Source organism: Varroa jacobsoni, unplaced genomic scaffold (genome assembly GCF_002532875.2).
Source record: "Varroa jacobsoni isolate VJ856 unplaced genomic scaffold, vjacob_1.0 scaffold_255, whole genome shotgun sequence".
NCBI classification, from domain to species: domain Eukaryota; kingdom Metazoa; phylum Arthropoda; class Arachnida; order Mesostigmata; family Varroidae; genus Varroa; species Varroa jacobsoni.
In genome coordinates, this window is record NW_019213157.1 from 39,252 (window position 1) to 63,858 (window position 24,607).

The 24,607-nt window shown below is 41.7% G+C and overlaps 2 protein-coding genes and 1 long non-coding RNA gene across 5 annotated transcripts in view; 1 reads left to right on the plus strand and 2 right to left on the minus strand.

Moving 5' to 3' along the window:
- LOC111258702 (uncharacterized) lies at positions 1–12,915 on the minus strand. Its single transcript, XM_022830173.2, has 4 exons — positions 12,469–12,915; positions 11,313–11,902; positions 8,430–8,629; positions 1–810 (listed from the first exon to the last, which is right to left on the minus strand). The coding sequence occupies exons 2-4, from the start codon at positions 11,722–11,724 to the stop codon at positions 574–576; spliced, it is 849 nt and encodes a 282-aa protein (XP_022685908.1). The 5' UTR covers positions 11,725–11,902; positions 12,469–12,915; the 3' UTR covers positions 1–573.
- LOC111258703 (uncharacterized) lies at positions 3,351–20,826 on the plus strand. 3 transcript variants are annotated; one of them, XR_015310260.1, is made up of 4 exons: positions 3,351–3,492; positions 6,867–7,059; positions 20,350–20,495; positions 20,718–20,826. It is a non-coding gene; the product is annotated as an uncharacterized LOC111258703 (long non-coding RNA). The 3 variants fall into 3 exon arrangements; XR_002679139.2 differs by lacking the exon at positions 6,867–7,059; XR_002679140.2 differs by lacking the exon at positions 3,351–3,492 and having other exon boundaries at positions 6,451–7,059.
- The window catches only part of LOC111258701 (uncharacterized), a 12,267-nt gene continuing 3,949 nt past the window's right edge, over positions 16,290–24,607 (minus strand). Inside the window, exons 5-6 of the mRNA XM_022830172.2 lie at positions 23,917–24,203; positions 16,290–21,385 (exon numbers count right to left, since the gene is read on the minus strand). Coding sequence (XP_022685907.1) covers positions 21,011–21,385; positions 23,917–24,203 — 662 coding nt within the window. The 3' untranslated portion in view covers positions 16,290–21,010. The remainder of the gene's footprint in view (positions 21,386–23,916; positions 24,204–24,607) is intronic.

Below are 24,607 nucleotides of genomic sequence, written 5' to 3' on the forward strand. Positions count from 1 at the left end.
TAAACGCCTTGGATACGATTATATTGATCACATCCGGCTAAACAAAAACCGCCCAAGATTGAATAATTCAAGAAATTCGGATCCATACAAAAATTTCAAGATTCGAGAAAAGCGAAAGATCTATGAGACATAAAATCCTGAGATCATTATGATGCGCAATCGTACGATATCAAAGACATGATATATTTCCATATAGAGTCATGTGTATTCACATCGTTTTTGTCTAATGAAGCGGGTACACTTTGACCATGTTTCGCTAGACACGCTAGGGTGAGTTTTATAAGTAAAATAAGAATGGCCTTATTATTACTATTGGGAGTTCCAGTGGCTCGAAAATGGGGTATTCATTGATTTGCTAGCAGTTTATCGTACGTCTTTTACTATTATGAACGATTGTACCTTGCTCTAAATATAAATTACGAGCTCAAAATTTGATTTTTAAATATGTCGTAGCATTCTTAAAGCTTGTATTTAGATTTTAGCTATCATTGTGCTTATCATACGTAAGTTATGAAAGAAATACCCTGCTGGATGCTGATATACTAAGTACTAACAGGTTGCCATAATAGCCAGCTAAGAGTGGCATTTGCGGTTGCTTTGCGGAAGCAATGCCAATTCGACACTTTGCAAATGTTCGGCCGATGTCCCTAGTGAATCTGAAGGACCCCGTTTGTCAGAGTTGAGCTCCATAGCCGACCTCGCTTGAGTAGGTAATGTGGCGGCGTCTGCTATCTGATGCTGGCCTGTCGTCGTTTTCGCAAGACGTTCCCGCTTCTCGCGTGCTCGTCGATTTTGAAACCATATTTTCACCTTCAGAAAAAAATAGAAACACGTGCACGATAGAATTAGGCATCGAGAAAAGCAAAATGTGGCTAATGTAAGCGCAGGATATCCTCATATTGTTATAATGGATGTATGACACTTTTCAAGTGTCATAGCAGTGCTATAATAACATTGTTCATCCTTTGAGCCAGGAACTCGTCCGCTCGGTTTAGGTGATAGGACGTTCATTAGTCTGAACATGGAGCATTAGAAAAATTAGCTCTATAAATAATGGCGTGATATCCAATGATCAAACCGTTAAACAAAGCGATCGTATGGGATTTGCAAATAATATTTTCTGTTGTTAACTTCGACGATGGCGCACTACCTATGCAGGTTTTGGTCGACTTGTAACGTAAACATTGGGTTTTAGAAACGTACTTCAGGTATTGATGTTTTCAAAAGTCTTCCAACACTAACAGATCATCAGAAATAGCATGCATAAGCAACTCGTTCTTCATGTCCAGCAAACCCGAAGTTTATATACAAAGTATTTTAACTGATAAGTCCACGTCACGAATATGTACTCGATAAATAATACTCCGTCACATTAAAAAGTAGCAGGCGAAATATAACCCATATGTTGTTTGGTAATCTGCTAACCGGAAAAAGAATTTTGAACATTTAAGTACATACAGCCCCTAAACTCGGTAGTGCGACACCACGATATGGCAAAGCTTCAGCCGCTGCAAGCTGACGTGAAGCCTACTCAGCGCCAATGAATCTCCTACATATAATCCTTTCATCTATTATATTCAATCCTGGGCTAGAGAATCAAATTATAATGAATCCCAGTCACCATTGTTAAACGTCGACTGGCTAAACGTATTATTATTGTGTATATAATCCTATTTATTATCTGCTGCTGCGTCGATCTGCTTTAACGGCTTATCTCTTAACCCACATTTTTCATTCTGCGACGGCATTAATTTGGCGCCCTTCATAAATTCAGATACAAATAAATAATCACGTCAAGCGTGTGTGTGAGTGTGTGTGTGTATGCATACACGCATACGTATATAGATGTCACATTGCGGATAGACGGAGGACGCTGTGGCGGAAAAATATAAATTTCGAAATACTTCATCGATACTGATAGTGATAGGTACGGTGTTGATGATGGCTGCAAGTAGCCGTCTATGTGACGATGCAAGAGTAGCGTAGAATTTGTCTAGCAGACGGCGTACGCATGCCACTGGCAGTTCCTTGCGCCGCCGCCGCCGCCGCATGATGTCAATTGTCGAACAGATAAGATCCCCCCAACCCTCGACAAAATATGAATTTATTTTTGACCAGTGACGCTGCTAGCTGGCGCTGCTGTATACGTAGGAGAAGAGGTGGAAAGATATAAAGTAAAAGAGGCAGGTAGTTGGCGAAATTGCAAGGTGAACCACTGGGACAATCAACAACTTCAGAAAAAAGCCGATAACCGGACCAATTTCTTCCTCAGGGTTCACCAGGGTTCAAAATGCGGAGAAGCGCTGGTTTTGAAAAGGCAGAAGTAGTCCTATTATCGACTCTTCAGAGCAGAACCCCGCGTCGTTATACAGCAAGCTGCTGATACAGTAAATACATAAATATATGTCGAAAAGCAAAATATGTTCACAACAAGTAAAAACGTATGTTTGATGCACATGTACAACTGGGCAAGCAACAAATGATGGCTTCATTTGAATAGGTGTTGAGAATCAATTTATGATAATTAATTGTGGTTGGGGCTGCTTCACATATTGGAGAGATCATACGAATCACTCGAATCGTATGATTAAAGCTGCGAAGTCCAGTCTTAATTAGCTTACGTATGAAACAATGCACAAATTTGTGTTTGAACCGTGTCATTTTGACAGAAAGGAAAGAGAAAAACATGCATATATATATAGTGTTGATTCCCAAAATGACTATAGGGTGTAACAGGTGGCTGATAGTTCAATCACCTTTCCCGTGTACAGTGAAAATGCTTTTAAACAAAACAGTCATTCTTTTTTATTAATCATTCATCACATCTATAAATAACCTCATTCCAAAGGTGGCTTTCAAATCCTTCGAATATTAACGACTAGCGTTCCCGAAAGAAATTGCACGAACTACCTCTGAGTAGCTGTTGACATCCGCTGACAATATATTGCTAACGACATCGAAACAACCCCGCTAAAAGTCGGACGCCACACCACTTTTACGATTCATCATGAGAAAAATATCACCAACAACAGCAGGTAACCACAAAATTGCTTGTAAGATGTCCCAACCGTGCACGCCAATAAGCCCAAAAGTTCGTCTTTCTGTCGACAAAAATCTCTGGAAACGCTAGGTATATCCAACTTCTATTTCATGGCTACATGTTTTGTTAAATTAGTGTTACGGTTATCTCGTTTCATAGCCACATGTTGAGATAGATGAGCCGTTGTTAGACTTGATATATATTTGATATAAACGTATAAATGGCGTATATACAAAACGACGTATGGGTGATGATGATAAAAAATTGTGGCCCGTTGATGATTCAAGAACGGGGTCGCAAAATGGCCGAACAGACGAAACAGGTTTCTGCCGCCGCCGCCGCCGCCGTCATCATCGTCAGTGACAGCGAAAAAAGTAAAATCAAAATAGTGGTTTGAATGGAATAGCGATGAAACGCAGTGCTATACTCTGGTCGTCTCGACAAATATGAAAGTAAGAATTTGATTTACGACGTAATGCGTTAACGGTTTCATAATCTCTATCAATATATGATCTTAGTGCGTGTGGAAGTGAGATCAGCTAACTGTGGGTCGTCCAGCAAGTATATACTGTTCGAAAAGCGAAATTATCACAGTTGCGACCACATGCTGCTCATTATCCTAATCATAATTCAAAACGTATTCTTCTATGTATTGCATGGTGCTTTATTGAGACTTGATAGTGGCCGTAGCAATAGTTGATATCGCTACTCCGTACCCGATCACGCACAAATTCTAAAATCACTGGTCAGCGCCTGACACAGACGCAGTCAACCGTCACGATGATTCCGAATGAGCTTTTTTATTACGGCTAACATTAGCAATTTGGCAAGCTAACGCTGATAGAAGCTTTTTATCGCTTTGGCCTTCTGTATAATACCCTGTAGTGTATTACTTTTGCGCTTTGGGACTTGCCGGTGTGTTGCGCACGGTTTATTCCGTCTGACGATGAGGATGTCTGCTTATGTTCGATCATTCGACACTACCGAATCCGTGTTCTTAAGTCGATAAGTTGATTGAGACGATGAAGTTCCCATCTCAATGTTCATCCGTCCGTATCATCCCTTTCTTCGGCCTATTCAGACTCACGTCTGATTTGGCAGTTACCCCCCCCCCCCCCCGACCCCTCTCCTTCTCGTAAGACGAGAGCGACCTTATTCCGAGCATTCAACCCGACAAGGATAGGAGAAGGCTACGATAGGCCAAGTAGACCAACTCTCCAACAATCTGCTGGCTTTCGATTATCCTGTATGCAGGTCTACTTCAGGTACATCACTCGCTGTCGAAACGGTCAACATCAGTAACAATTACTAGACACACAAAGAATGATTAGCCCGCTCCATGGCCGGCGCATACTTCCACCATGTGTGCAAAGCCAATGCACGCATCAATTAGTGCATCCCGACAGAGCATCCATTGCTAGTGGCGGAAAGGAGAGCGGGGTGCGTGCTTTTCGTATCGGCTGGTGAATCTCTGTTCGCCTTTCTCTTGGTCTACCAGTACAAACAGCGAGTCAAAGGTTTTTCATGCCTAGAACCGCTTGTTGCCTCTTCTTCCTCAATCGAATAGAGAGAATGGCTTTTTCTGTAGTATTGCAGTGGCGTATCGGCAACTTGTTGGATTCAATTAATTGGCTGAAAGCAAGACAGCCGTGGCGCAGGGTATTCGCTCGATCGGAGACTGCACACCCTTGTGCTCATCTCAACACACTTCCTGCTTTCACCGCCTTCTTTACAATAGTCGCTCGAGACGAGAAGGCTGAGCGTGTTCGGCGGCTGCTAGTCTTCATCCCGCACTCGTTGACGAACGATGAAGCACAGGCAAGCGTGCCCCTGGTAAAAGAGATAGTTATAATTGAACGCTACCGGAGTCGAAGTCGATAACGCAAGGAAGAAGAGACACGCTGATGAACCGAGTCTTCCCTTTTTCAATGTGAAACCAGAGCTGCTACCATTATGCTGGATAGGTATACTAGGCATTTTGTACTTACTAAAGTCAATCCACCCCGAAGGCTTGATTCGGTGACAGGCAGCAGATGCGTTTAGCTGAATAGCATTGATAAGCGAACCGGTATGGGAGAAGTACATGATGTTATGCTATTGAGCTATAAGCGTGCTCAGACAATGAACTGCTAGCCTAATCATGAGACCAGCTAAGCCATTTAATCGAAACGTGTAATTTTGTGATTTCAAACGCCGGCGGTTGGTGCCACATAGTATCAACCGATTCAATGCGTACACAAAGACCACACGGGCGAGGGCACAACAGTGATTTGTTCGAGGTAAAGAGTCACTTCTGGTGGACGATTACCAGTAGGACGCTGATCCTGTCAGGCGGTCGTCATACTTGAGGCTTCGGCTTGAGCCTACAATAGCCTATAGTAGTTGTATATGGATAATCACCAGAGAGAAAGAAATATTCCTGAAGGGGAGCGGCATAGAGATGCAACTCGAGACATGCGAATGAGAAAAAAACCCTCGTTTCTGGCTCAATGCTCCCATAAAATAGGGCGCAGCGGCATCTGAGGTGGATCATCCTGTTGCATCTAACGTAGTGAGCGCTAAGAGATAACCTGATCTGATCTATAAGAAGCGCATGCAATCAGACATGTGCTCGAACGGGCACATCGTAATAAAAGTTACCCGCCATCACGTAAAAAAGCAAACTGTGTTGTCGGTGGCCTAGATAAGGCATAGCTCTGATAGAAGCTAACATTGAGTTCAAGTAGAATACCTTCCCCGAGTCGCTATGAAAAATGCAAGTACAGAAAACTGTCTAACAATATAAGCAAATTGAACGTCAAATGTTGATGGTTGTTTTTGATCTAAAGTAAAATATGATTGTTTACAGATTTTTTTTTGTTGAGATGACCCCTACACTATCAGGCTCTTGAATATATGCTTCGCAGATTGCGTTCCCAACGAAGAACTTTTTAGACAAGCCAATTATACTAACTATCTGAGATTTGTAAGAGACAGTAAGCACTGCCAAGTGTTGCATCATTGACAGTGACTATCTAAAAGAACGTACGTTGTGTAAAATGCGTTTCGTATGTTAAAATAATATAATCTCTCGATAAAAGTATCTCGATGAATTAAAGTAATCCTTTTTCAGCAATCTGGTCAGATTTTTTGCCCATTTCAGAAGCTGCTGGCCATCGTTTATGGTGAATGAGTTCATATGGCCCGTAGTTCGCTGGTTTTCTCACGTCAGCGCTCGCCTTTGACTCCCCTTTACAAACTCCGTCTTGTTTACTGGCTGCCGGTATTGAGCACCGAAATCGCTTACTCGTTGGCCCGTTTCCTCTTTTTCCGTCATTTGCCGTACTGCTATTTTTCAAATGTCCAGAATTCGACCACATATATGTCGATGTCCTGTCACCGAGCCTACCCTACCTTACCTGCATCGGTTCGATTCTTTGTGAAAATGAGATTTTCTTCTATCTGCTCCAGACTGCTGCTTCAGGTCGACTTGCTCCGTAGGTTTTGTTGGTTAGTGTGTCGAACGTTGAAGGCTTTTCGTCATCAGTGAGTTTGTCACGTCTCTTCTCAACCAGCTGTCATCGGACGTGCCTCAACCGGTGCGGCCGGAGACAGCGGCAGTGGCAGCGGTTTCTGTGTCTGTCGTCACTGTAACCGCGTTAGCCTGACGCTCGCCATATCTCGATATCACTATAAACAGCGTGGCTACCGACATCTCGTCTCCAGTCGCTTACTCTTGTCCGCTCTTGAGCGTCGTCTGCTTTGCTGGCTGGCGTGCTATTTGGCCGCCTTAGTCAAATATGTTACACGCTAATTAATTTTTATCATCCGATTCCTGCCGTTGAAGAAGAAGAAGCACTTAGCCGTAGACAGCAGTTCGGATCGAACAGCGAATGATGACGCCGTAAATGCTCAAGGCCGAAGAGTCCAATGAGTGAACCAGCATTTGGACTTGTCCCCGGTGTTGCTGACATTCTTGTATCGCTAAAAAGATATTCGACCATCATTGTCACATCATCACGACTTTTGTCCGGTAAAAAGTATGTCCCATTACCGCTTTTTGCATGAAAAAGAAAAAATGTATATACGTTCGGTCATGTGATTTTAGGCTATCTGGCGGTCTGCGTAAACAAAGCCCTTAGAAATGCCACTTGTTGTCTAGCCGTTAGTGGGAGAGTACCAGAGGGCACAATTAGGTCGTATCGACGAACGACTAATTATGCCCTCGACATAAATACAGCTCGATTCGCTGACTACGGGTAATATGAATTAGTAGAGGTGTGATCAATTGATGTGCGCTGACTGTAATGGAAATAAACAGTTGTCGTATCGATAGTTTTCTATCTATTTGATCAGTAAATCATCGTTACCTGAGACTGGTCGTAAAAACAAAATGGCGGCCAGCAGTCTCAAAAGTAAAATCTCTTCATATATTTGGATGGTCTATCCTGAAATAAGGGTTTTTTATGTGCTGGGTAGACATCTAAGCTGAGATTCAAACAAACGCTGACAAAATAAGGAGATCCTATTGATGTCTACGAAAAATGCCGTACGCTGTACGTTTTTAGGAACTGGTATCTTAATAGTTGAAAAGCATTTTCACTTAAGGCGATTATTACTATCAGTCACGTTACAACCTCCAAACTATACCACGAACTTTCTTGCAATGTCACAAATTAATAAGTACCAATTTTCAGGTCAGATAAAAACCAACGAAAATTAAGTTCCATTATGTGCGCACATCATCTCACGAGGGCTGTTTCAGGCTCATCTAGGCAAACACGAAATTTACGTGCATGTGTGTCATGTGTTTGTTATAGTTTATCTCGTCTAAGCGTTGTTACGAAGCAGAAAAATTGCACGCTCCCATTTTTTTGGAAAGAACTTGTTATATTAAATACGTATGTCACAACTCAGTGTATGCGTACGTCTTAATAATGCGTTCACGCCCCCAATGGTGTTCGTACTGGGTTGATAGGGCGCCATCACAGCCATATGATTCTTTGCTCTAACATGGGGAAATCCATTGACTACTTAAATAGAGAAACATAGTGAAATCAGTTTTCACGCGTCAACGGTAATAAAGTTAGACACATTCGGCTTTATTACCATGAATAGAGATTATGCCAATGTTTTCGGCTGTTGTCATCAATACGGGATGTTCTTAATCTTCAGACTAAAATACTAATAATGTTCTTTCCGTTCAATTATGTAATAGTTCCATAGTGAGTACAATGTTGGTAGGAGGGTATACATGTATATATTGAAATATCGATTTAATTCGGTGCTTTATTCATCATTTTCTCATGCGTATAGGTATATAGCTGGTTGATTTTTAGAAAACTGTTCCAGTTATAACTTTTCCTCTGTCACATTGCAAAGAGCTCAAATAATCAACATTCTTACTCACCCTAACATCACTCATGTCGAGTTCATTGGCTAGCCGCTGAACCTCAGCACCGCTTAAATATGGCGCCTGTCGAAATTGTTCTTCAAGGACTGACAGCTGCGCCGAGTTGAACGGGATCCGAGGCGACCGGGATAGATATTTGCGCTTCTTTGGTAGCTCGCTAATAGTGCAATTTCCAAGGCTCGTTGTTGATAAATCGCCTATAATATAAGGTCTGCTTTGTGGCTATTTTCCTTTTAAACCTAAAAAGCTCAAGAATTATGCCTATTTGTATAACTTACCTGTCGTATCGATTGCAAAATGCGGCCCGAACGAATAGTCTAGACATCAGCCGCGTCTAACCCACAACCATTTCTGAAACAGATATATGACTTCTCACAACGGGTACCGTAACGACACTCCCGTAAATCTGTCCTTTCATTGTTCCAAGCTGCTCCGGTTTCGTCTTTGTTATATGGGAATGAGATGCTTATGATCAGAGCGAAAAAAGTCCTTTTCTTTTTAACAGTAGGACTACTTTGTTCCTTCACGTCTCACTTAACTAGATAACGGGCAACGGTCGTTGGCGGCTGTGTCGACCCGATGCTCGCAGGTCAAAGGAGGCTAAGCTAAAGCGTGTCGTCGCGTCGCTCTAGTCTTCGTTCTATTTCGTCATACGGTTGCCGAAGATTTCTGTGTAATGCTTGCAGATGGATGTCTTCGTCTTAGATGGATCGGAGACAATTTTGATTAATTTTGACAGATCCCGTGAGAGCGGTGTCGTCTAGTGGCTGGCAACTGACAGGTATATCACTAACGGCAGTCTGGATCAGCTCACCTTGAGCTGTTTAGTTTGAATCAACAGCCTCGAGTCAATCTCCCCGTTATCCGGCCTCTGATATAACCGTCATTATAATTTCAAAAAGATATTGGCTGATGAAAACGACCGATTTACTAAGACGGCAACAGTCGTACAGGATCAGGATCGTTGGCCCTTATCTTGCAAAAAGCCAATACATGGCCGTTATCTCGAACTTATTGCTACTGTTCTCGCGATATTCGCAATACGCCAGAACGCGTCTTCTATACGCGGGTCAATCATATTTCATATAAATAATGCATTAACTAAAAAAAAGAAGTTGCGTTATTTAATAATGGCAAGTGAAACAGATCAAATATGAGTAAGTTATGAACGTATTGTAATGATGAATTTCCTATAATAGAATTTGAGCAGAATAATCATCTCGTTCACGCTACCAACAGGATCTTATTGGCTGCGTTTGTCTAGTTAGAAGATACACGCATGACCTACCGATTGCTCGGTCGTAAGGCAATTGGAAACTGGTCACTTCTTAAAAGCCATTGATCGACAATTTAAGGAACAGAGCAACTGTTCTTGTTCCATCATCAATGTCCCCTCCCAAAATTCAAGTAATTCATTGTTTATTGCTGCTTTAAGATTTCCTTTATGCTTACGGTCGATAACAAAACATTAACGATAGTACCTTATTTAAAGGCTGGAAATAGTTTAAGACTATAAGATATATAATAATAATGTATTAAATACTACGTTGTGATATTTGAATCGATAGCTGAGTAACTTAGCTTTTAAAGGAGGGGTCGTTCCTAGGGGCAATAGTGAATGATACATGCTACAAATGGCGACGCATATTAAAAGGAAAAGACAGGCTATTTTCAACTTCAAAGCACAAAGTTCACTGTTATGGTCTATGTAAAGCACGAAAAATATCGTTGTGTTAATGAAAATTAGCAACGATTAAATACGCCTTTAATAATAACCTCGATACCGCTCTCCGTTAAACATGAGACGTCGGATAGGAATCGTGCATGACTGCACTCGGAAATTTCGCTTCATTCTAGAACAGAAATCCTTATGGGTTTCTTTTCCCACCTCCATATTTTCGTCAATAACTAACACCTTAAATAGAAACTAAACGGGCGGTATTAGTATCACAGCTTGATTGTAACTGTGGAAAAAGTGTGGAGTAATCTTCAAAATTAAGTCAAAAACTCAATTGTTTCAAAAGCTAATATTTGCCTATAATAGAGGTAGATATTTGTTACACTGATCGGGTTACCTTAGTATTATGAGGGATCCCAATTATCCGTAGAAACGAATTAGCCCAATTGGAATACGGGACATTCGTTTGCCGAGCCCAAGTTGCAACAAGAAGCTTTAAAGTTACCCGCTTAATAACTAGTTTTAGTGTTTGTACTTCTGACGCTTTGTCAATTTAAGGATCTCATTCCTAACCACAAACTGGGAAAATGCACAAAGCCCACAAATGTCCCAATTAGAATTTTCAGTGATGTCTGTAGGGCTTGCTCTTCCATACATATTTGACGTCTGCATCGCCCTAATATAACATAAATATCTTGGGGAGACGCTAAGCTTTTTCGATAGAAAAGTGCTAGTATGGTAGTCACCCTAACATGTCAGATACCAATACCTATTTCTGAAATGACAATTTCTCGTACTGCCAGGCCTTGAACTGACACGTATTATAGTAAAGCCTTTAAGTTACATTGACGCTAGTTAATTTAAAATTATCTCATCGAATCAATGGAATGTACAATGACAAAGAAAATTTCTTCTTTGCTTCTTCCCTTTACTGCTAATGCAGAATAAGCGTAGTGGATTCAACGGGAACTCTTCATTAAGCTCTTCTTGCGCTAGCTTCAAGTCCACGTTTATTGGTTTTTAATGCGTTCGTATGACATACCCACAAAATATTCTTCCCAAAAAATAAAGGTAATTTTACTATAACCCACGCTGAATCTTATATTTATTCGCTTGATGTCAATCGGTAAGACGCATTGAAAAAAAAGTAATAAAACAGCAAATAGGCAGGTCTTTATGGTCTAATGTAGGCTTGTACTTACGATGAATTTTTGGGGGGTTGTATCGAGTACAATTGATCCAGTCGAAATGCTCTGCGCGCTGACTATCGACGGGCGGCAATGCAAACGGCAATCCTGGGGCCACGTAAGGGTGGTGATCGCTTGAAGAAGAAGAGTGTTGTTGCCTTCTATAGTCATCTGCTACGGAAGAAGACTCCAACAACCCTAAGTCTGTATCGTCATGCAGTTCACTGGAAGTCCCAGCAGGAACAATTGCACATGCTTGCCTGGAGCTAGCATCAGCCCTACTGTCCTTTAGGTTATCTAATACGTTGCCTCCTGGGGTACTCTTTAATGGATGCTTTAATATATCGCCTTGTAAAATAGATTCAATGCTAAAGTTGCGTTTCCTACCAGCAGAAGTGTGCCCGTTTTTCTGCTTGAGATCCATCATGATACTAGTCGAAATCGTATATTATCTAGTTCGAGCAACAGATTGCACTTGCTGTGTAAATTATTATGTGAATACGAGAGTAGAGCCGCCCGTTCAGGTCATCCTTGGAAAATGTTTCCGTGGATACCCAACGGGAAACGCTTTTCTGCTAAACCTAGATCCACAATGTCAAAAATACCTTAAAAACACACACAAAAAACAAATTACATTATCTTACAATATGAACGAAATAAAGTATTCGTCTTTTTTACACTCGAATATTGGGTAGTGCATCCAATTTTTTCAAGTTACGTAACTTCGTCGCGCGAGTGCAATCTAAAACTAAATCTGAACTTGTCATCGCCACACATAGACATTTTCCACACCATGCACGTATATGCACGCTCTCAAATATAGCATTAAATAAATTACGGTATGACTTTTCCCCTTTGTCGGCCATTTTGTTAGGTCAGGTCTTTGATTATGAAACGACCCGATTTTTATGTGCAATGAAAGGATCTCCGCGTGTTTGAACGCACCGCAGTAAGGCGCACAGACCATTGTTGGAGAAACAAGCACGTTTAGGAACCGGATTCTGTTGAACGTGCATTTGTAGGAAAAGTCACAGCTAGATATTCCGCGTATAAAACACACACATGAAAGTAGGAACATAAACTTTTGCTTGTAAGTTTGGCTATCTAAACCTTACAACAAACTCTTTAATGTAACTGGAATAGCGCCCACAAACGCTTCACAGGGATTTACCTAATAGCTTTTTTCTTGATCAATCCTCGGCCTGACGTATCCCACAGCTTCCGGGTCTTAAGACACTGCTTCAGAAAATGTCGCAAACTGCATCCTAGTAGGCACTCGTCCTCTCCATGAGCTTCTCTAGCTAATGTTGTTAGTATATTTCGTTCCCTAAAAGACATCTGTCCGTTCCTTGTCAGTCTTCTAAACACTTGATGAGATCCCAGGTGGTGGCCTTAATTTTTTTCGGACCAGGTCGTATCTTCTGAATGAATAGCACCTCCACCCTAGTGTCTTCAGGAAATTTTCCTGTTTTCGCGTTTTTGGCTCATCGTTCGTTTTCTTAAAAATCGCACGTCAACACATCTGTGACACGTACACAAATTCCTATCTTTCCTGTCATTTTCCTTAAGCAAAGTTATACTTTTGGCACTACTACACTCACCTGCCCCCTTGATGAACTTTTAGTTACTATTTTTATTTTACATTTCTCGTCTTGCCTCACCCAACGAGGACCGCACGTAAACAGACTTGTCCATACCATTCCCTTACTGCAAGGCTTCTTTTCAAACTCTCATTGTTAGAAGTATCTTTTGCACGAATGTTCAATTCTTGCAACATTATATTACAATACCAGCCTTACGACCCTCTCCTCCATCACCGAAATGTACCTAATGGCTGTATATCGTTAAAAGCGAGCTAGAATTCGCGCTTCTGAAAAGCTTATTTATTTAAGAATGGTTTGTGCATGCTGGTTCTTGCGAAGCTACAAAGAAACTAATTAAATGAGCAGACGCCATGGCAGTTAGGCAGCATCCCTGTATGGCAGCATTTTCATCAGACAGGAAACATCTATTCACTTAAATACATACTAAGCACAGCCAAATAGCACATTCGACCAAAACGTCACCTAATTATGCCGATAGTTAGTTACATCCTTTAAAACTTCATATCTGAGATGAGGTGCTGTTCCTTTTGTCGACACTTAGTTGCAATTTGTACTTGAAGTCCATACTCTTTTATTACGGGTAATTCAGACATCAGTTACAAAGATTGGCTCTTTCCATTGCAAAATGATAGTTAAAACAGCTTCCCATTAGCAAGCAGAAACAAATACCCAATACCAAGAAGAAGCTTAAAGGTTCTCCACCAAATCAGTGACCAATTCAAGTGGGTACACGTGCCGTCTTCCTAATTTAAGTTTCGAAGCACAGCAGAGTATAAGAAAACGGACCTATAGCACGTACAAGTTGAAGACTACTATAGATTCCTCTGTCTAAACATTTGATTACCACAATTATTAAAGTATAAAATCCTAGACAACAGTGAGGAACATCAATGACAGTAGAATGAATGACTTTTCTAATCGCTGGTTTCCGTTCCTTTTCTTTTCTTAAAGCTTACTTCAGTCGATTTCTAGCCAGCTGGCTAACTAAAAATTAGGCAAGCAATGTATTGACACGAATGCCGCTAGGATACACAGAGTAACTAGTCGAAAGAGCAAATTATAATAGTACTTTCCATTTGTATACTAGGCCAATTTGATAGCTAGTGGCTGTCCGGGTCGGATTAAGACCCAGGATTTTTTTCAATTTCGATAGCTAGAACTGGGCATTCAGTTGGATTACTTCGCTAACTAGGGTCATTTGTTTTCGCAACGCGTCGCCACACAACCACGGATTATTTACGTATTAGTCTAAGTTAATGTTGTAAAGCGGCAAGGGTAGAAAAAGTGACAAAAAAGCAAATGTTCCCCGTGTCTCAGTTGAGGTTAATAATGACTTCGTTAAGACAGACTTCAATAATTTGCTGTATATCACCCGAGTTCTGCGAATGGTGGCGCTCTCTATAAAAAATCTGTAATCAATTTAGGGGAAATGTGTTTGTAACCGAGTTATGGTTTTATTTGATGATTACTGATATCAGGTGGAAATCGGAAGACCAAAAGCTAGCCTTATTCGTATAATTCTTTACCTGATTTTGTGGTAGCAGTTATTAAGTTTTTCTTGAATTAAGTTGTTCGAACTTCGGGGTAGGGCAACAACGATGGATAACCACAACAATACTTCGCAAAGATCACACACCTTGGCAGATCCGTCGCTTAAATGGCCACTCTACAGTTATGTAACTAGTCGTCTCGACAACTCGCCAAGCTGCACATGAAATCCGGCAAATTTCGACAAGTCCGACCCAGGCAGAACCATTGTCCAAAATCTACTTTTCCAGAGTCGGCGGCGAAGACAAACCCAATATTACGAGACGGCGGACTTCGCAAATACGTTCATCATCGTCACCATCACTACCGCTCACTTTAACCGATTGACAGGCAGTACTGCATCACCATTGGGAGTCGCTCTTTTCCACCGAGTGGTCGCGCACCGCTAGAAGTAATAACCGAAGTAATCGTTGTTTGAATATCAGCCACTAGCGCAAGTAGCTCGACAAGGTACTTTTGGCTCTGGACACCTTTACAGGTAAAATCGTTTGTGGGGGAACAGACGATAAATTTTAAATCCAATGTCTACGCGCGGTTAGTTGGTCGCCCTGCGTTTATTGGACGGGTCTTGTCGCACGAAGGAGGCGCTCATCAGAGGGCAGCTAAGTGGAAGGAGGAGCTCAAGATGCTGGTAGGCGGAGCCATAAGAAGATAACAAAAAATCCATATAATAGTTGTTGATAAGGCGGCAGAATTTTGGACAAAGTTAGATTAACAAAAAGGGGGAGGAGCGATTAATGGATGGAGTTTCAAGACCGTTGAACGATCTGTGCGCACTGTGTCAGGTTATTAACTAAAACAAGCGATGGTTCTAAAGCATCAGAGACACCGAGGCAGCCGATAACACGCAATTGGTTTAACTAATGCTTAAATACTCCGGAGATCGACATGCTATACCGGATAGCAAAATGCAGCATGTCTAGGTGTCCAATTGTATCATTTCTAGAGAAGCTGCACCATGGTAAGCTTACAGGGTACATAATATATCGAGTCTATGTTCATACGATGAATAGCTCTAAAGAGCTCCTGTCAAACTGTTTAGCAGTGTTATGTTAGAATTAGAAAAACGTGACCGTCGTCCAAAAAGAGAGTCGAGAATGTATCAGAAATTACTGATATGCCATTCAAGACTGTTTAAAATTAGACACAAATTCATTTGCCATTAACTAACATGCCAGAACGTAAGCTGCGGCTGATGACCGTAGCCGAAATTGGGACGTTTTTCCTAGGCAGCCCCCAAGGATGCTCTTACAGGTCACTCTCTTCCCGTTTTTCGACGTCGTCGGTAGTTCAGTACATATCTGTGAATGCAGACTACATTCAGAGTTTCCTGGTATGAAACCCTGAGTACCCTGGTACGAAACGTTGGAAAAGGGGATACAGTTTGTCAGCTGCTTTGTATGGCTAGTATAATTATTATTTATTACGGACGCTAATGAGCAAATGATCTCTCGTTTCTATGACACACGTTTTACTTATATTTGAATTAACTCGGTACTACTCAAATTCTACATAGCAGCATGCAATACCGTTGTAGAAATTGGTCTTTACAGAAAAAATGTCCTGCGAGCCATACAGGTATATTCAATTAGGAACTAGAAGAAAAGTCAATTTTATTCAAATATAAAATTTCGTAGCCACCTGCAGACGGACCAGTCCGGAGTTTCCTTGGATTTCTACGCTATTGTGTAGCGTTTTCTGCTAATCATCGTCTCTACGAAGTACGATGACGTCAAGCAACGTCTCCTAAACGCGTCGATCGATTGACTACACTATACATTTTTCCGTATTCCATCGATACTAACGTAATGCGTAAATGATCGCTCTGTGCAAGACAACATTTGATGAATATACAAAAACGTAGTTTATTATCAATCTCAATATAACTCAGTAATAGTTGTAGGGTGTTGTTTATTATAATTAGATATGATAAACTTTGGTAACTGCTCAAATATTTCTGTATCATTCAGTCGATGAATTAATTTTCTCGGCATGGTCGCTCATCACAGTCCATCTCGTTTTCGGACCGTCACCATTAAACTACCAAATAGTTTGTCGTTACCGCAAAATGTGTAAAATGTATCCTGCAAAAAACTTACGAGCGTTTTGTTTTTATCGTTGTCGTCCGTCGGATTGTGTGAGATTCTCTCGTTCCTTTTATGTTGTCCGGCGGTAAAAGTCCTCATGTCCTTCTTAACTAGCCTTTACTACCTGCTTATTTACAGCTTCGATCCGACTCTCTCTTCGCTTATAGCTTCATCGTCATGTTGTTGGCATCATGAAAAAATTCCTCCGTGCCCTGTTTTTGCCGTGCTTAGTTGGTTTGTGCCATTATTAGTTGTGCGATTTCACACCCACCCGCCGCAGATAGCCAAACTGTTTTTATTTACGAATTTATATATTAATTCGCCAACATTTTGTTTCTTACTCAGACTTTTCTTTCTGCCGTGGTATGAATACGAGCCACATCGTCACAATATAATTCGTTTATAGCGTTAACTGTAATATATATATATACATATATATATATACATGATCGTTGATGTCCTCAATGAATCTCATGATCTGCCAGTCCGATGTTCCCTTTCTGCTTTGTATTATCCACTAAATTGTCGACTGTGTTTACCATCGACTCCGCCCCTCAAAAAAAAACCTTTGATTGCCTTACATTGTCTGTTGCAGGACTGCCATGCGTGTTCTTCTATGTCACCGAGCATTCGCTAGAGCAGACCATTTTCGACGAGAGTGATAGTTTGCCCCCCTCTAGCACAACGTCATTATAGTCGATTCAAAGCGATCGGTCAGTTTTATCGTTCTAAGCGAAAAAATCTATTACTCGAGCAAAAAAACAATACCAGTTTATTGTGTGTGTGTTAATGGCGCGCACACACGGAAATAACTGTTCCGCACAGATGCAGTGAATCACAAAAACTAGCATACGCGTCACTAAATCAGAATTAGAAAATTCCCTGATCAGGCTGGGAGCGTCGAAAGTCTACTACAAAAACGTATCATACTCGAATGTAGGACATCTGTATGTAGAAGGACAGGATTATATGTACAGGTATTATCTGGTTGCCTTGTGTATCTGATTCTTCACGCTGAGTGCATTGTCTTCTTCAATACGCTCTGCTGTTTTAGTATCTAAATATCTCAGTGGAATGCTTCATCACCATCTCAGTTAGCATTCGCACCATCGGCACAATTACCCGGTACTTTGCAAAAGGACCTTAAAGGATCCTAAAGTCAATCTATATTTGGTATCGGAGGCTCAGGAGGACCTTGTGCTCAACTCGTCCGGATCATTTTGTTCTCTGGCATCGTCGTGCATAATTACTCAAGAGTCTTTAAATTATTAATGTTTTCTTTTGTTTCATTGTCGTCGATCAATCACCGGACGATATTTGCTATCCGCACGTTTTGCATGTTTATGCAGTTGAACGATGTAATCATACGACTTTGGACAAGCGCATACACGTGAAATAGAGCACAACGTGAACGTCTGCCTATTTGCTGTGGTTATAGCGCGGCAATAAGAACCTTTGACGAATGCTTTTGTCGTAGCTTTTTCTCGGTTGTTTTATAGGTCTTCCTTCTTTTAATAGGTTCATGCTCATCGGGATGTTAGATCTGACGTAGCATGAGGTACAAAAGGTTTCCTAGCAAGTCGATATCCCGTCAAAATGGAGACATTCAGCTGGGTATCCTACTTTACATATAGACAAATATACAATAACTGTGTGGAATGCCAAAAACAAGTTAGCAGTAACAATAGTTACTCGTATTTAGAATTGATTTTTAAAAACTGATCTTTTCTTTACCCTATTAGTTAAGGGATTATTTGTTGTTTATGACCTATCTGTATGTCAATATCATCGACGGGAATATGCCTTTGTTGATATTAGGCTGTCACAAGCGAATCCGGTGACTTTGAAATGAATCATCTGTAAACTTGTTGGGCTATAATGATATTTTTTTCAATATGCTAGAGATACCTTCCTTTATTTTTACACGGTTGTCGCAACGCTTCCAATATTCGTCTGCTCAATACAGGAAGCAACCGAAGCATGGCAATGAAATTTGGCATTGTCATTAAGTAACTAGGCTGCATGCTTTCGATTGCGGTACCGACGGCCTATGAATCTCTTGAAGAACTCGGAATAAGAAGCTGCCTTTTTTATTTTAGCTTTGGCCAGCATCTCATAGCAGATGTGCCTAATGTTCATTAGGTACTGTCATCACTGCACTTTCAAATCCATCCGACACTGCCACTGAGCTCTATCTCTCTCTGGGAAAGCGCCATTCTCGTGGCTGGTTTTTCTCTGGCGGGCGACAGAGATTGAACTATACCTCGCCTATGACGACCGTATGCTCCAGGCGAAATTTCTACTGAATAAAGTTCCTCAAGATGCACGTTTTCGTGATAGCTTGGTGGGTAAAGTATTTGCGTGTTAATCTTCGGAATATGCTATAGTCTAGGTTCGAACTCAGGCGTAGACAGTTTTCGCTTCGTGCTGGTAGCCAGCCGTCATATGGAACGCTTAATGACGATAGCGAAGATAAAACTTGAAACGCGAAAATAGCACGTAAAAGGCATGTATATCTGGAGTCAGTTCATAAGGGGTGGGTTTCTTACTGAATTAGCTCATTTTCGGTATTTGGGTTGTAGTTCTGTAGCGCGTGACGTGTAAAGTGCCAGTTTTGACCGACAGAGTAAGTCCAAGCTTTACGTTCGTTCGTGAAAAGCCTTCTCGGTTGCGGCAACGCGCTGTTGTCCCCCGGATCCCTGCATCTGGTCACCTCCTTATTGGTCTTTGACACCTCAATCTTTGCTCTTGAAATGATTGCACCATTAACTTGCTGTCCTTTCGCTTAATGTCTTCCTGCCTAATGTCTCCGTCAGTCTTGGACGAATTTCGAATAGGGCACTGGTATTTCAGAGGAACAAAAGCTTGACCATTAAGTGTTGATTTTCTAGTCTAAAACATATTTTTCCTTCAGATCTCATCTTTCTTGGGGGGCGAACTCAACCGGTGGTTAGACATAAATTTCTAGAAGATTGGGGTATTTACGCGCCACTCGTCTGCTAGTAGCGCAGAGTTTAAAGCCATTCAGTTTCAAAGTTCGCCGAATTCATTTGTAACAGCTTAATAACACTCAGTTCTTACGGAATTTGATGTCATGTAGCTTTGTTAGAACATGGAATAGACTTTTAATTAAGTGATCATTTAATTGAACAATTTGCTTGTCCCTAGTCATTAATAAACCTACTCCCGACAGTGGAGTGTCGTTTGATCTGAGGCAGCTCATGAATTACCTCCTGAAAACGTCTACGTACGTATTCTCGTCTGTTAATCATAAACGGAAGAAGTAACGATACGAGCGATCCTCTTCTCTGTGGCGCTTCGCAATATGTGCAAACCCACAGCCTTGGGCGCAGTGAGACCGTCAGAAGAACATCATAATTAATGCCAGCATGGGAACCTGGACCGCTTAGCATTGCCATTAAAATCTAAAAAACACTATCGTCCGCAACCGTCGAAAATGGCTCACGACGTTTCTTCATCCTTTTGTGTATGCCATATGGTACATTGTATATATATATATATATATAAACATACCGCATGCCTAGTTGTGATGAATAGTCAGAGCACAGTCGCGATTACGACATACCCTTCATGGAACATATAGCTAGATTTTGTCTTGTCAAGTTGGTCTTCATGGAACATGCCGCTGGGCCGTCGGCGGCATCATCGCGGTCTGAGTTCCCAGAAGTCAATTGAACCGGGTGTCATAGATGAGATGCACAAACAACCTAGGTTTTCGAAAGTCACCTCAGAGTCAATGCCATCACCAGCATCATGAAACACTCACACTTCTGCTGTTGTTCATCTTTTCAGAACCCGGTCTAGACAACCATGGGGATGAAAAGTGGGTGTTTAGTGGGTCACGGAAGGATAATCGCGCCGTATCCCCAACCCTCTAATACTGTCATGGCATACACAAGACAAGGCCGACAAACTCGGCAGATAACTGGAACGCAAAGGTTTCCTGGATAATGGAATCAATCCTTTCGAAATTATTTTTCGTTATCCATCTAATTTCACCCTTTCATTTTTTCCCTATTGCGTAATACATTATCAGGCTTCCAACGACGATTTAAAAGATGTCACTACTATTATTTGGTTATTATGTTGCCAGGGGGCTTTCATGACGCAGTGACCTTTTCTGCTAAATAAGTGAGATGTCTTCTTGTCTTAATTCTTAGGTTCCTGAGTGGCCTTTGGCCGCGTATGCTAATGAGACGCGGAGCAGAACTATAGGAGGCGACGAGGATCGGCGCGCAACACAAAGCAGCTCCAGGCCCAAGCCAGCCAACCTACTTTGCTTCGACGGGATGTCATACCTGTTTAACGGAAATGTCATACCTTTAGTGGAAAGAATGTCAGTCATCCTTTTTTCGAAGCCAACGGCTCTACAAACATGCCTGAGAGCGGGTTAGCGCTCCTGAAGTAAAGATGACTCAATAACAACTAGCCGGATTGGACTCTGGTTGGATTACTAGACTAGCGTTGAATAGGGGGGCGGGGGCGTTCTTCTGTACACCGCGTCGTAAGGTGGAGGGTCGTGCACTTGACCAGTGGTTTGACCACTGGTCGTTGGTCCTGAGGCTCCACCAGAGGTCGCAGTTGTTGTTGATACCCCTTGGGTTCCACCGAACGTGGTGAGTGTGCCAGTGTTGTTAGGACCATGGCTAGTTGCTGGCGTGTCAGCAGGGGGCGCACTTGGGGCGTGGCTTCCTTGCGGCTGGGGACCGGCGGCAACGATTGCCAGCGTCGGTCCCTCACCGCCAATAGTCATCGATGGAGCTGCAGACTGAATGATGCTCTGCTGTAAGATGCTCTCGTTGAAACGGTTGCGAAGAGTTTCACGGACCTGCATAAAATATATTCGTGGAAGAAAGCCAAAAAAGTAACATTTTGAATGACCTAGAAGGATAGAAATTACCTAAATTAACAGAAAACTCACTAGCCGAACTAAAGTATCTGTTTGTTGTCACTGTCACCTCTACTGTGCAGGCATTCTTGTTTTTAGTAATAAGATTAATTATAATCTGCTTTATTTCACTATAAAGGTGTAAAAAATATATAAAAGATTAGTAGGGACCGTTGTGATGCATAGACCAAACAGGCCGTTCATTAAGTACCTTTTCTAAGTAGTAGCTTTTTCGATACATACTAGAATTTGTTTACGCATTTACCATAATGTTCCTTATCGTCATACTTGAGGTAATAATCACAGTGATAAGAGGTTTGTCATATGAAATCCGTACCCATCATTAGGATTCTGGTTATGTTCACTCCCGAGTTTCTGACACTGATCTACACTCCACGTAGATAAAGCGTGTATTATAGCAGGAATTATGTATCACCTATTTAGATGCATGCCCAGTTTTGGATGGAAGAGCTACCTAAGTTCTTCGTAACTTAGATAGATACGCTTGGATCTTCTACGAGAGCGAGTGTAGCGCCAACTTCTGCAAAAGACTCTAAGACGTTCTGTCACTTTAAATTTTGTGTGGGGTAATTAAACTTAAGCAGTAGTAAGTTACCAGATCATCAGCTAGATTGCAGACTATATTGATTCCAGAAAGATAAGCACATGTCATGGTGTCACAAATCTCAACTGGTGAACTCCTCGGACAATCCGACCACCCGGGATAATTTAGCGTTATTCGATTATTCAGCAGTCGTCATTTAGCTAGGCCTTAATAATGCAAACCTCTTTGAGCTTCTGAGCAGTTATGAGGCAGTAGGACTATTCATTTTGCCACTGAAAATGTCCAATAGGTGGTACTTCAAACTGTATCGACGGTCGTTGCATGTCCATACATACACGTCGTGGAGTCATTTTCGAGAGCGGCTTAGTCGGTCAGACAGACATTTTAATATGATTCAGAATTCGAGATCGACCTAAGGATCTTTTCATTTAATTCACTAAGAAATTTCGAACACTCTACTCAAGTAGCTGTTAAGTATTTCGATGTGTATAAATTTATCGTGTACATTACGCATTTTAAGCTTCTTGAACACAAAAATTATTTAAGATGAGGGAACGTGTCGCTGCAGATTTCCAGTCTTGAGAATGGAGTCGTCAGCTAATTTTCCGATTGCAGATTGGAAGTGGTTTGTTTTCTAATCGAACACTACAAAGTTTTAATATCACTTCTACACAACAATTCTTAAAAGTTTGACAAAAACACGTCTTCTGTTTCAATCAGCTAATCATAATAACTCTAAGTTGTTTGCGATTTAAAACACATCGCAGCTCAATTAAATGATGCTAAGTATCAACCTAGTTCACGCACAGATCACGCACGATTCTCGATAGTGGAGTACTATATTCAATAAAGTTACGACAATATAAGAGACAGACATTACAGCAACCTACAAGCAGTCTACTCAGACCTGCTCAACGACAGGTCAGACATTATTTTTACCTAATGTAGGTCTAGATTCTATAAGGTTCGGCTTACGGTATTGCGAGTTTTCGCCCGATACCTGATTGTGTCTTTTCCTCTGTCTGTTTTAGTCAGGTAGATTAGTGGTTTTCTTGCCTATTCAACTTTCAAAGATTCGCCCATCCGACTAGTGTAATCTCATCATTAGAGCGCCATCGGGGGTTTAGTCAAGCGGCCGACTATCGGTTGCCTGTTTTCTACATACTTGCACAGACCCACCCTTCTTTAATCCCATAATGGAGCATGGTCCGTAAGACATAGCCCTGAGATTTTAGTTGGCTCGGATGCCTTGAGGTCCTCGGGGGTGTCGTGTGTCACGCAGTAACACCCTACGCCACGCAGGCTGACAGGCAATCATTTTCAAGGTGCTCTTCAAAGCCCATCGCGACCGAGAACGTGGGCATAGGACGGGTTTGGGACCGCATCGCATGAAATAGGATGAGTAGGGTAGTAAAATAGGCAGTTGCCTATACTAGCCGGCTTATGTCAATAAAGACAAGTGGCGCTCCCTGGTGGACGGTCTTAAGTCGGTCAAATATTAAGGAGTGTCCGTAGCAAAACCTTTACTACGGCGATCTTTGAGTCACCTGAACAACCTTCATCGTTCCTGATAATAATAAAGCATATGTCTTCCCTCTGCCTTCGTATCGTGTTATTGCCATTACTGCATCCGGGAAGCATGGTAAGTACGGTTTCTTGAAGAAGAGCGTTAAAATTGAGCAACATAACAAAACATGTAGAATGTATCATTGGACCAGACTTTTATTCATAATTATAGCGTTATTAATTTCCGTTTGAGTCGTGCATTGGTTATCGTCGAAAAACATGATAAACAATAGACCCTTGCACGGAAAAAAACGCTCAAATCAGGACCACAAATTTGAGAAAAATGATTTGCCTAACAGAAGCGGGAAAAGACTAAAAAAGGAATGGCAGCCTTACTAACCTGTGTATTTACATGATGAAAATCTGTCTCGAACTCCTCTGGATCGGTACTACCGCGTCTCTTCCCTGCGGATCTCCGTTTGCTGCTCGCCTGCTGCTGCTGTTGTGCGAGGCGTGCCTGGGCCTTCTTTTGGGCGCAGATCCTCCGTCGGTGACAACAGCACCGTAGACACATGATCTTCCAAAGCGCGAGCCAGAAAAGAGCAAGAAAGGCAGCGAGGGCCACCAGAATACCTTTGCCCTCCGCTCCGCCCTCACTGATCAGGTACACCACCCAACAAATCTCGCCTGGGCAGGTAAACGGATCAAAGATGAAATAAAAGAAACCAAATACACGTGGTTTTATCCAGGGTGACTCATTCATTCAATGGAGTCGAACTTGAATCGAAGGAAACATCTAACATTGTCAGCCAAAGTCTAGTGTCGTAAATGCTACCGGCGAAAAACTGATAGCTCTTATAACAAGCGACAATTTCGTTTGAATTTTTGGTCGTTGTTTCCATCCAGTGATTCAACAGTGTGATCATTTCGCACACCTATACCGTTACAAATAGTAAAACGGAATAGTACTATAAACTGAAATTGACAACATTTCTCTTTGAGCATCTCATAATCAGTACGATTGCAGAAGAGCGTCGGCTATAAAAACGGCCAGCTATCATCATAAATCAGCACATTTTCGCTGGCTATTA